This window comes from Mytilus californianus, unplaced genomic scaffold, assembly GCF_021869535.1.
Source record: "Mytilus californianus isolate M0D057914Y unplaced genomic scaffold, xbMytCali1.0.p SCAF_5, whole genome shotgun sequence".
Lineage (NCBI taxonomy): Eukaryota > Metazoa > Mollusca > Bivalvia > Mytilida > Mytilidae > Mytilus > Mytilus californianus.
Genome location: NW_026262701.1, coordinates 42,041,616 through 42,055,582, shown reverse-complemented (window position 1 = coordinate 42,055,582; position 13,967 = coordinate 42,041,616). Strand labels below are relative to the sequence as shown.

The 13,967-nt window shown below is 33.4% G+C and overlaps 1 protein-coding gene across 1 annotated transcript in view; it reads left to right on the top strand.

The window, feature by feature from the left end:
- Positions 1–2,317: 2,317 nt before the first annotated feature.
- Positions 2,318–13,967, top strand: part of LOC127702206 (guanine nucleotide-binding protein G(o) subunit alpha) — a 43,798-nt gene continuing 32,148 nt past the window's right edge. The window contains exons 1-2 of the mRNA XM_052206316.1: positions 2,318–3,329; positions 3,607–3,649. Coding sequence (XP_052062276.1) covers positions 3,212–3,329; positions 3,607–3,649 — 161 coding nt within the window. The 5' untranslated portion in view covers positions 2,318–3,211. The remainder of the gene's footprint in view (positions 3,330–3,606; positions 3,650–13,967) is intronic.

The following is a 13,967-nucleotide window of genomic DNA, read 5'->3' as shown; positions in this document are numbered from 1 at the left end:
TTTACGAAAATTCCGTCAGTCACATGTCCAATGTCCTTGACCTCATTTTCATGGTTCAGTGACTACTTGAAAAAAAGTTAAGATTTTTTTGTAATGTTAAATTCTCTCTTATTATAAGTAGTAGGATAACTATATTTGGTATGTGCGTACCTTGCAAGGTCCTCATGCCCGTCTGACAGTTTTCACTTGACCTCGACCTCACTTCATGGATCAGTGAACAAGGTTAAGTTTTGGTGGTCAAGTCCATTTCTCAGATACTATAAGCAATAGGTCAAGTAAATTCGGTGTATGGAAGGACTATAAGGTGTAAATGTCCAACTGGCAGGTGTCATCTGACCTTGACCTCATTCTCATGGTTCAGTGGTTAAAGTTAAGTTTTTGTGTTTTGGTCTGTTTTTCTTATACTGTATGCAATAGGTCTACTATATTTGGTGTATGGAATGATTGTAAGGAGTACATGTCTGGCTGGCAGGTTTCATTTGACCTTGACCTCATTTTCATGGTTCAGTGGTCAAAGTTAAGATTTTGAGGTTTGGTCTTTTTATCTAATACTATATGCAATAGGTCAACTATATTTGGTGTATGGAAATATTTTATGATCTATATGTCAGTCGCGCAGGTTTTATTTGACCTTGACCTCATTTACACAGTTCATTGCTCAGTGTTAAGTTTTAGTGTTGTGGTCTGTTTTTCTTAAACTATAAGCAATAGGTCAACTATATTTGTTGTATGGAAGAATTGTTAGCTGTACATGCCTGCCTGGCATGGTTCATCTGACCTTGATCTCATTTTCATGGTTCATTGGTCAATGTTTAGTTTTCTTGGTTAATGTTAAGTTTATGTGACAGTTGTAATAAAGCTTTATATTTATGACTATCAACATAATATCAATGATTAGTAATGAAGGCGAGACATTTCAACGTGTGCACTCTTGTTTTATTTCTTTTTTATTTATCAATTATATTATAAAGAAATATAACGACGGTTCTAATTGCATATTACATGTACTCAAAAATAACATTTCTTAGCTCTTCATTAAATTTACATTAAGAATAAAACTTGGTTTCTAATGAGTAACAACTGTGGCATAGTAGTCTGTAATGGGCGCGTAATGATTTTTGCGCGCAAATGTAATGCACCGTCTGTAATTTATTAAGGATATAAAGAGACATTTAAAACATCTATAAGCATCAAATTAGTTTTGTCAATACAAACGATAAAGAGTTCACAAAGCAAAAAGGACCCAAACCCGGACAAGCAATCAGAGTTATTATTTCTAAATGTTATAATAGAAAATTTAGATAGAACATTATCCGTATATATATAACAGTGTCCTTTTGTATAGCAAATACGTAAAAATTCTAAGTAAGTGTTGTGAAATTGTTTTTTTTTTTAATCCTACCTGAAATGCTTTTTTTATCGCTTATTCTTAGTTCTGATTATTTTTCTACATTTAAATTTGGTATTCATATAATGATGTTATACAATGTACCCTCAAATTGTTCTTAAAATTGTAATATAAAAAACTGTTTTCATCTTTTTTTCTAGTTCAGTACAAATATTTGCTTAACATTTTGACATAATATTAAAATGAATTACTCTTCTTTTTATCCTCTGCAGTTGTCTGTCTAATATGTGAAGCATCTAATTAATTCAATTTATAATTCTGTTACCATATGAATCCAAACATTTACTAAAAAGTATAAGTAGGTTTATATCAGTATATTTATTTACGTTAATAATTTCGATATTTATATATTTATAGCTTGTAAATTTGATCAAATGCTCCCGGGAATCTCACTCAATTCGAGATACTAAATTTGATGCGTCTTATCAAAGTACAAAATTGCAAATTTCCAAACTAAGTTTTCTCTATAAATTGCGTCAAAGATTTTTTCCTGTTTTTAGGAATCTATTTTTAGCTCTATATATATAAAGAAATATATCTATTGCCGGATACGTACACCTGTGTGTCCTTGTAATTTAAGTAAAACTTGGTTTTTAATAGATAATAAGAAGGATTGGACGTCACTTATACTGGTAGAGTACAATATTTTATTCCAAATAAGGCCTAATAAGGCTTACGGACGGCCTAGCGTTTCTTACCATTCTGTGGTACTGTGCGACTTTCGCAGTTATGAAAGTTACAAAATTGAGTGTTAAAACAATATGATTTAAAACAAAATAATTATCTCATAATGAACTAATTTTCAATCAGATCAAATGCTATAGTCACACCTTTTTATTAATTATCCATTCATGTATTGTGTTCATTCATCAATTAGTAGATTGAATTTAACACCAGGTGGCGTTAGCTCTACATTTATTAAACTTATCGATCTGCGGCATCTGTCAACCAGTTTTAATGACCAAACACACAATTAAATTATTTCCAACAGCTGTAGAGACATAAAAATTTTCTCTCATTAAGTTTTTCATATATTTACACGTGAAAATGTACGCATAAATAGACATCGCCTTAGAAAATTGATTTCACAGGCAGTGGCACCGCCCAATCAGCATCATCAGCTACCTGTGTTTCGTCTGCTGATAGCTATCTACAGACAATTCATTTTGTATGCTACAAGATTTCCAAGGTATACTGAAGAAACGCGTGTTTAATATTCGATTAACAGTTTAAAGACAAAAAGTTGACATTGATTTTTATGCATTTTTAGCAACGGAGGCTGCGGATTAATGTATTAAAAGCCCGTGCGCGGACTGACGTCACTTAGTAACCCCCATAACAGAAAAGATATCTGCACAACGAAGCGATCGATTTTTACATTGGATGGTAGCAAGTTGCCGCATATTTAAACAGGCTTTGTCGTGTGGCTTGTTTGCATCTATGAAACCGGTATATGGTAGCCATTTTGTTGATGAAATATTTAGCCGGAGATATGCTTTAGCTAAAAATATATGAAGTTTTCATACATGTCCGTGTTTTTACCGGCATCGCTAAAACGGTGTGATGAGTAAGATAGTTGGATGTATATACGAGAGGTGATTCTGTGAGTCAATAGCTTTTACTTTATATTCAATGAATATATGATAATAACGAATTATTTGGATTGTACTTAAAATATATTAATACACCACATTGTTTGGTCTTAAACAATTCCATCTCTTTAGAGCTTGAGCGTACATATCAGGCTCAGGGGTGGAATACATCGTTAATTAAAGGATTTTTAGATTAAAGACGTGCATAAAAATGGGGTGTACTATGAGTGCAGAGGATAGGGCGGCCCTTGAGAGGAGTAAGGCCATAGAGAAAAATTTGAAAGAGGATGGTATACAAGCGGCGAAAGACATCAAATTACTGCTTCTAGGTAAGTGTATTATCGTATTTTAATGTTAATTATGCATGATAATCGAAAATGAACAGATATGGATGTATATTTGCTGACATTTTGGAATTTGATTTATGCATATAGTGGTCGCCATTTTGAATTGTGTGGAAACTATAATATTAATTATGAAGAAGCGGTATTATTGATGTAGTATGGCCTAACAGATTGATGATAAAGCTTAGTGTTTGTACATTATATATACACATATTGATATAAAAATAGAGTTGCTTATAATTAACATTTTATCTCTCTACAGGGGCCGGCGAATCTGGAAAAAGTACTATCGTTAAACAGATGAAGTAAGTTAATGCTACATTAGTATGTGATGGGCTAAGGAGGAAATACTACGGATTTCCTATCATATGGGGGCGCAATAAGGGATAACATTATACTATTGATGGCTTAAGTATTTAATACATAATAAGCTTACATATTTTAATACAATTGTACCCAAATTGAGTATTTATAATATATTGGAATACCTTTTTTTTTTACTTTGTACTCGAGACTTTGTATTAATAGTCGATTTGCCGGCTTAGTTACGTATTGAGGAAGTCTTTTTTTAAGTAAGATATTCCCACTAGCCATATCAGTCCAACATTGAAGTATGATTCACGATTAAAAAAGATTTAACGTTCAAAGGTATATTAGAATTATTGGTATATTTAATAGAGGAAACCAACATGACACATAAAAGGTGGTTCTCCTTATAATCACTAAGGACTTGAAAGACTTGAGAAGATGACACTCAACAAGTTGTTTTCTCTTCATTTATAAAGTACTTGTATATGAAAATTCATTGACTTTTAGATGAATTTAGTCGTGGGTATTTGAAATGTATTAGATAATTGATACTGCTGTTTAGAATATCTGATCTGGGACTGAACACATGCTAAAATAGGTCACAATAAATTTGTCCCAGATCTGAATACAAGCAAGAATGTTGTGTATGTCTAGTGTGGGGCAGGCCGAGGAAGTTCAATTCTTTAATTTTAGTCTTGGAATTTGACACTAGTCCTAGTAGAAGATGGCCAGCTGAATAATATCGAACTTTTAACCCGAATTTAAACTAATCTTTGTGTGATTGACCAGAGGACAAATCTATGAAGGAAGAACATTACGAACTGAATGAGTTACATTTCAAAATATTCCACAATGACACCCAATGCAAACGGCTTTCAAACTTCATATTGCACAATCCAATCCACTTCATTGATAAAAATGCATCATATTCATTGATGCCTTTTACAGATTTTTACTGGTTAAGAATCATATACACTATCAATCATTCATAATCATTTACAACAAATAATCTGTTTACAAACTATATACCAATTCATCATGGCATGAACTACTGAGTCTGTAGTCGAAACAAACTGACATGACATCAAATACTACCTATGAGAATGAATAAAAGGAGACGTGATGGGATAAAAATCAATCAGACAGCAACCCAGCAGCAATTAAAATGATAAGATCAAATACAACAGAGGAGATACACTTATACATATAGGTCATCAGTGAAGTGTGTATAATATGTCTAGCTCTAAGTCCCCTCGAAATAAGACAATCTTAAAATGAATGAGAAGATCAAAGATCAAAAACATGATGTATGTAAACAGAACCACTGCCAAGGTTTTTGACTTCGATGGAGGATAATCAGTATGTTTTTAATTTGAAGAAAACCGTCTCTCGTTGTATCTTTTGTGTAGTATGTAACAGAAATCATTTTGCAGTGAATTCCATAACATATTAGAGTGCATACATATACTTTGAACGATGTTGAAGAAAACAGAAAATTTGTGTGTTTAATCGTTATTTCCGAAATGAAAATATTATGAAATACTGGAAGTTTATGACATAAAAACAAAATCTGTATTGATCAAATTTATCGACAAAGGGGCGCTGGGCTAAAAATTGCATTTCATTTATTTAAAAGTTCTTTATTTACTGTAAACGATGCACACGAAGTCTTTTCTATACGTATTTTAAAGTAAACTGAGACTAAAGTTATGACATATAATCCCTTACAATACTCATAACCAATTATGTAATTAACTTCAAATAATTATCCATGTCTACACACCAAATATTTGTTTACAATATTCATCTGTCAGGTTGATTGCCTTGAAAATGACATCATTGTCATTGTTTTGACTTTGTTTGTTTGTTTATACGAAAATGGAAAACTGACAAAAGAAACTGAAATAGTGCAGCTAGTGTGAAAAACGTTCACTATATTTAAAAAAGTTTAAACACGAAAATTTTGACCTTTAGTAATATAAACAAAAAACATACTAACACTTCCTTTATTTGGTCATAGCAATGTGACAAACAGCACTGTCAGTGTTTTTTATTCTTATATTTATTTACAACAGCTCTGCACACGTGTGTTATATAAACTGAATGGCTGAAATGATTTAAGATTTACATAAGTTTTAAACAGAGGTATTAAAAAACGTTAAAGATTCAAAAGAATAATGAAGTATTGTAAGACTTTTGCGCCGATATGGCGTAAAACGAAAATCAATCAATTAGTTTGGTAAGAATACAATGATCCTACGTATATCAATTCAGAAACAGATGTTAAGAAGGCTCTTTCGGATTCTTTAACTTAGGAATTGAAGATTTTGAATATATGTAAATTCACAGACATACATGTCGTTGGTCAATACTATAACAACCCAACGGTTATTAAGCAAAACATCAAATTATTTTGAGGTTATAATCCTTTTTTAATAGACGAGCGTCAGATACTGAATCGCACTTAGTCTAGAAAGGATGTAAATGAACAGGGACTACAAAAGGTCCTGTTGACACAAAAGCACTGCCCCTCCCCCGAAAAAAATCCCAACACCAACCATCATGTCATGGTTTCTGACGTTTACCTTCATATTAACAAGACGAGGGACAAAACCTTTGTTTTAGTATTTAACCCCAGCCTTTTTATCTCGATCGTTGGAATCACTAATGGACAGTAATGGTACAAAGACAAACGAATATGTATAATAAGAATCCAATAAGAAAAACACTTGAATCAACCGGATTGGTATTGCAGGTGACATAAACACAATATTATTAGCATAATACACGGCTACATCCTATACCAACGGGAAGCTTATTTTCTGCACTTTTTGTTTGGCCTGGTGGTAAAAATGATGAATGTCTATTTTCATTTCCCATAATACTATATTTTTTTCTTTCTAACGCCCAGGAAAGTTTTAACAATTTAAATTGTACAATTCAATGTACATACAAGAAGTCTGTTAAACAATCTATCATGTCTTTTCTGAAGCTTAACTAGGCAATATGTGGCAAAATATCACAATTATCTTTTAGATAATACATCGTTATTTGTCATTATCGATAAGAACTTATTTTTTTTATTTTTCCACGAAGTAATGAAAGTAAGAGAACAAATATGTTTTTTCGAACGTGTTTTATGATAAAGGCAAACATTATATACTGTGAAGCAATGTAAACGTATAACACCTGTTTAGTTCCATACGCCATTAGGGCATGAATGGTAAATATTATATCGTAAATCGACAAACTCAACACCCCCCTTTTTTCGCTTCCGTTCTCGTCAAATGAGTATTGAATGGTATCGTCATTCATCACATCCTGTTGTTAACTTGTTGTAATTATCATTTTTTGGCAACGTAAACGTTATTGTATAAAAAATAAGTAATGCCGTTGATCCTCATGTGGGTTATCCCATTCCCAACCTCCGACATGCGGTTCTTTATAATCAGAAATTCTTTACATCTCGGAGATGATTTGATTCATTTTACTGAAACATATATATATATATATATCATTCATACAGATTAACGTTACCGAATTTAACTTTTGGGAGATACATTTTACGACAAAGAAACAGGCCTTATAATCTATTTTTCAACGAGAACGGTTGTAGGCCAGTCTCTTATGTAACATATAAAAGACAAACAGTAAACAAAGAGCGAAAAACTTCCTGTTAAAAAGATTATTATCAGAATCATTAATTCAACAAGTAAAGAGTAAAACGTCCTGTTTATAAAGAAGAAATTTAAAACTCTTGTTCAAAAGATACATGTATCTCCTTCCTCCCTTTACACGTTTTTACAATGCAAACGAAAAATACGAATCTTGATCTCTCGTATTACAAATGTACTCCATTTACCTCTTTGTCGTGTTAAAGACAGTAGTATTTGTGTAGCATTTTTCAACCTGATAATGACCATGATGACTGTCATCTTCGCTAGCCAAGGGTTACGACCCAGACCCCTCTTCTCTTGGGGAGGAGGGGACTGGATTGTAACCCTTGGCTATAGAGAAGATGAATGACTGCATACAAGTATTTCAACATCGAACAAGTGTTTTATTAAACATAGTCATGAGTACTTTCTAAAAGATTTCAAAAACTTTATCATCATTCAACAAAGAATTTTATATTGTTTGAGGCGATGAACAATTGATCTGCAAAAAATATCTTTTCTTTCAATAAATGTCTACCACTTTTACTTGATTTCCTGAAAAGTGCAATTGTTTTTGAAAAATTTGTCATAAATATTTTTAGCGTACGTTTAAACTTTGCTCTATAACTGTCTGATGTTTCCACATATCATATGAAGGTTCAAAGCCAAAATCTGGGACCCGTACTCAACCATAATATGCTAATTAAGAAATTGTTAGTCCTTGACCTTTCACTGATTTGACGGAATTTGCACTTGACGAAAAATTGAAGTCCAGACAAAACAGATAGTACAGTGAATGGTTTATGATATAGCAGTGTGTTGGGTTGGTGCATTTCTACCTAACTGAATTGTATATTGTATGATTGCATGATTGGTTGATTGATTTGTGCTTGCTTACCGTCCAGTGGCAATTATTTCATACATATTCAGGACGAGAAACCATAATCAATACAATAGGTAGTTTCTGCATGAGCGTGAAATTTGGACTTTCACTGGATATGTTTGGATTGGGATAGAAATGTTGCCTTGCAACATGCCACCAATACGGACCCCTTAAAGAGTTATGAGGGTTTTTTTTAACGTATAGAGAGCGTACAGGAGCACATTTTCTATACGAGGCATTGGACTAAGCGTCAACATTCCGACAAGACGTGGCTGTGTATTTATACATCCCGCACAATAAGGATTTATACCTCCGGTCGTAACTATAATCCATTCACCCTTGGGGTTTTCGAATTTATACCTGACGTCACTCCACTACTGTAGCCTGCATGCGCAATCTAAAATTTCTTAACATTTTTATACGCCCGTTTACGGGACGTATTATGGTATACCGTTGTCCGTCTGTCCGTCCGTCCGTCGTCAACATGTCGGACATACTCAAAAACACTTTAACCAATTTGCATAAAACTTTGGTGAATTGTTTATATCTATTGACGTGAGCTCCCTTTTGTTTTTTATAAATTTTAGATTATACGTTTCCGAGTAATGGGGTTTTATTCATAAAAAAAAGGGGGATTTTCCAGTTTTCGGACAATAACTCAAGAATGCTTTCACCAACTTGCAAGAAACTGTGGTGAATTGTTTATATCTATTGACATGAGCTCCCTTTCAATTTTTATATATTTTAGATTTTACGTTTCCGAGTTGCAGGGTTTTATTCATAAAAAAAGGGGGATTTTCCAGTTTTCGGACAAAAAATCAAAAAATACTTTCAGCAGTTCTTATGAAACTTTGGTGAATTGTTTATATCTATTGATGTAAGCTCCGTTTAGAATTTCATAAATTTTACATTTTACATTACTGAGTTATGGGGTTTTATTCATTAAAAAAGGGGGGATTTTCCAGTTTTCGGACAATAACTCAAAAATGCTGTCAGCAATTCTCATGAAACTTTGGTGAATTGTTTATATATATTGATGTAAGCCCCCTTTACATTTTCATAAATTTCTAATATGACAATGAGAATTAAATGAACTTTAATTGTTTAAAGTCTGACTACAGATTTACTAAGTATTGCGCAACAGCAAAGTGTATTGCACAACAGCAAGAAATCTGTAATTGAATATAAATTCAATTCATATAACCAATTTCAAGTTCATTGACTACATTTATTCAGAAACCTATAATATGTCAAATATTTAATACAATTCAAATTCAGACCTGTATCAAGCTTGAATATTGTGTCCATTTTTGCCCCAACTGTTCAGGGTTGGACCTCTGCGGGCGTATCCAGCTGCGCTCAGCGAAGCAGTTTATTTTTTTTAACTGCAATTGAATTTTTCATATCTTATCAGTTGTAGACAGTGTCCCACCATTAAATGCATTTGTAAACAACTGTCCACCTCATAAAGACCAAGACACGGGGAAGTGATTTTTGAGAGATTAACAAATTTATATATAGATATTAGTCTATTGTTGAAGATCTCTCAATGTCTTTTTTTGTGGCGTTGGATTTTGGCTGTCTCGTCAACATATATCCCACACCAATCAGGTTCCTATCTTCGCACTTGGTATAATTTTATCAGTGCTAAAAACTCATAAAAGACACCAGGCTCGCAATTTTGTACGGCAGACTCGCGTTCCGTCTACATGAGACTCTTTAGTGGTGCTCGAATCAATTAAAACCAGTTGGACGGCAAAATCGTTTACGAAGTTTGAGAGCTATTAAAAGGAAAAATTCAAAAAAGTGTTGGCAAATTTGACTAAGACCATCTATGTCTGTTAGATGCCCAGTCAATAAAACACCGGAAATGAATGGACAAGCAGCCGCTTGTAGACGAAGAAAGAGAGACCATCCATTTCTTAATTATTTAGATATTTATATGGCTTTGACAATCTGATTAAAATTCAGATATATCGCAACTGGCGTGCTCATATCAGCATAATGAAATCCGAGATATATATTTTAAATAGATTGATAGCTTTGGAATAAACTGACGACAAACGAAATTCGGATTGACCATATATATCATGTGGTTAACATTCTGGAAGGGAAGCATATCCTCTCAGATGTGAAGAAGCTGTGTTCCCCACTAGTTCAAGGCTACGCATAAAAGAAATCCGAATATATCTCTTTTTAATAATAATAATAATAATAATAATAATAATAATAATAATAATAAAAATGATAATAAATAGTGTCAGTTTTAAGCGCTGGCCAGATACTTGAAAGGTAACATTCTCAATAATATAAAATAACGGGAAAAGAGAAAGAACAATGGAACTGAAGTCCAGGAAAAGAGGAAGGAAAAGAAAAAAATAAGATTTTTTGTATGATACAACCAACGCCTCACTATGATTATATTTAAAATGTCCGACGATACTTGTTCAAATTCACAACTAAGAGTTAAGATAAACTGATTTTTATCAATCAATACAATGCTAAACCTCTTTTCTACGGAAATACAATGTAATGTTCAGTAAATTGTGGCGATGTCTAACCCTAAAATAATTTTACAGAAAAAAGAAGGGACATTGTTTCCCCAACCGTTCCTTAAAGGGTAAAAAAAGGGGGCGGGGGTAATTACCCCTTCCCAATCTGTTCTATTGAACCAGTCTACTTTAACTTTGGTATTCAATGCAAAATTATGTATATTAATTAGTATGCGACTGACTGCATGGGAAATAAATGACAGCTCCAGAAATAAAAATATCATGCACGATAGTCACCTAAAATCACTAGCAATAAAGCTATACGGCTCATGTATGTATATACAACTTGTATTTGGTAAGTATCATACATTTTAACTGTCCAGTTTTTACTCGAATATCTTCCGCTGTGCAGTCAGGTTGTGCTTCTTATTTCTTCAACGATGGATATAGAATGCTAATTGAACCCTTTATTAAAACAAACAAGTACATATAAACTATATTATACCATGAACTGGTAAACGTTGATTTAACCATTGCGGAAGAGTGTGGGGTGATCGGGTTTAAAGTTACAGACAGACTGCATGGTTAGTCACCAAGAGTTGTACACAGGAAAAGGAAATACATGTAGTACTGCTCATGTATTCAGTCGATCTAAGAAATCAGGATCCTGCCATTTTGAAAAGGTGTGTTCCAACCCCTGAATACTATGAAACGTTCGCATTATTTTAAAAAATGAAAAAAGTGGGGTTCGACCCCCGGAACTCCACGCCCTTCCGGGATCCGCCAATCGAAAATGTGAGAACTTTTATCATAATTATAATAGTACGAATTAGGTTATGAATTCTATTTCTACCCTTGTCCAAAAATTTGAAATTCAGAAGGATCAACGTTCTTGTCATCAGAAGTTATTTACACGTAGTCATAAGAAATGTATGTAGTTTAGCTGTACCCGTTTATCTGATAGACTATATCATGCCACCACGTGCTGATTCCAGCGATATGGTTGTTGCAATCAATGCAGACGACTTAACAAAGCTGCTAATCAATTTCAATGATTCATGTAAATTGATTAAAATGAAATAAAAAATTTCTGTTTTATCAACTGAAAATATATAGAGATGGTAATCTGATTCATACGGACTACAGGTACGACATTACGGCATGTCCTATTCAAATTTGAACTAATTATAAAAAATGATACGATGCTGGAGATCAATATTGTGTGTAACTATACATCAATACGAAGTTGGTGCCAGGGAACAGATGTCTGGCGTTAATTATATGCTGCTTGATCGATTATTGGTCTCGGAAATCGATCACCAGGCAGTTGACACGTTGATTCTGTCACAAACAGTTATTCATAACGAGTATCATGTTCAACAGTTTGCCGTCCCATCAAATGTGGAAGAAAGTAGAAGTCCATTCCTCTACAAAGCAACCCTTCTACAAACGAATTTGATTCGAACACAATTCCATCCCTCCTGATCTTTATTTCGAAATATACGTTACAGATAAACTCCGACTTGACTACAGTTGTGTTCGACGTGACCAACCTGTTTAATAACCCATTGAACGATATATCAATAGTATAATTACAATGATGAGGATTTTGTTTTAAGTTGGCGGTTTATTTAGAACTGTCCATCAGATTTTCATGAAGCGGTGGTTGGATCGATGAAATCCGGGACGTTTTTGACAGATTTTTAAAACTTGACCTGCATCATTAGGCATTTGAAGATGTAAGCGACCAGCTTCCTCCTCGATCGTACACTTGTCACCGAATACGTCTCACTTATCACCGAATTTCATTTACCCCTGAATTGTTTAAATGATACTTGTGGTGGGGGTCACTAATGAAGCAGGAACTGCTATACCTTCATGAAACCCCAGTGTCATTTCCTGCTTATATTCCGATGTGTTTTGCTCAATGTAGTTTCGGATTAATGTTATCGAAGACTGTTTGTTTTTTCATCATTGTTTTATGGTAATTTTGTTATACGTCTTTCTTCGTCGACTTCTGATTGTTAACTCGTGATTTATCTATTTTGTTATATGTAGCATCTGTAATAATTTTAAATTCAGGTTTATCATGTTTATCCCACTATATTTTTCGGCAAATGCCTATACAAGTCGGGAATATGGCATTTGTTTTCCATTCGTTTCGTTGGTTGATATATATCAGGTTTTATGGACTTCCCCCTTTTGGAATTCACCTTGGAGTTCGTTTTGTTAAAACCTTTTTCAATTACAAGTATGGGCTAAAATTTGGGAAAGTCTCCATCTTATTTAAACTTCGATGGAACCTCAAATGGGATGTAAGGAAGCTCCCGGATCGCGTTTAAGTTCAAATGCGGATCCAGGATTTTGAAAAAAGGGGGTAAAACTATACTGTTAGGAATAGAACATGTAAAAAGTCTTAGCATTAACCATATATGTAGTTCCATAAGGGGATCGGGTTCCCTTGCCCCTGCCTGCAGATCCGCCTCTGAAGTATTCTGATTTTCATTATATCGGTTCCAGATTGAAATGAATACAGATACTGTTTCAGTCTTATCTCTACGAGGTTGTAAAGTTGCCACAAATCGATTTTACCATTGGAGATATTTACTCATGAATTGTCTATTTATAGGTTTATTCGATCAGTATATCTACGAAAAGAAGTTAACTTTGCTTGACATCAATTTCAGATATCCTGACGTCATTGACTTCTGTTTTTCGTGTGTTGCTCTATAATATTTGTGTCATTCCCATCACTTCAATAGAAAATATAAATAGGCAAAGAAATGCAATTATTTACTTTGTCACACACTACGTCATAAATAGTTATCATGAATGCACCGAGCATTTTACTTTAAACTGTAAATTCTGTTTTTTATAGGAAACCCAGCTTCGCAAATCAGTCCCTAAAGTCTCATCGTGCACTCTTTCGCCTAAGAATTATCATTAAGTTATATATGTTTTTTTTAAATGATACATAAGGGAAAATATGCTTAGTTATCATAAACAGCAAAATGTTAAACCGTCATTGTCTGGGCACAAAATATGATTGTATGATTGAAGTTACCTCGAGGTTGTTACCCAAGGAACAAACTTGAGAGTAACAACAATCATATGAAATAACAAATCCGTCTTTGTTAAATCATTTGTTTGAATGAACGGCATTTGTGAGACCGCATGACATTATTACATTATAAGAAGTGGATGGTCAACATATATATGTAAGCTTCGGGTTTTATTTTCTATATGTTAAACATTTATTCACATATTATTACCTTTTTTTACA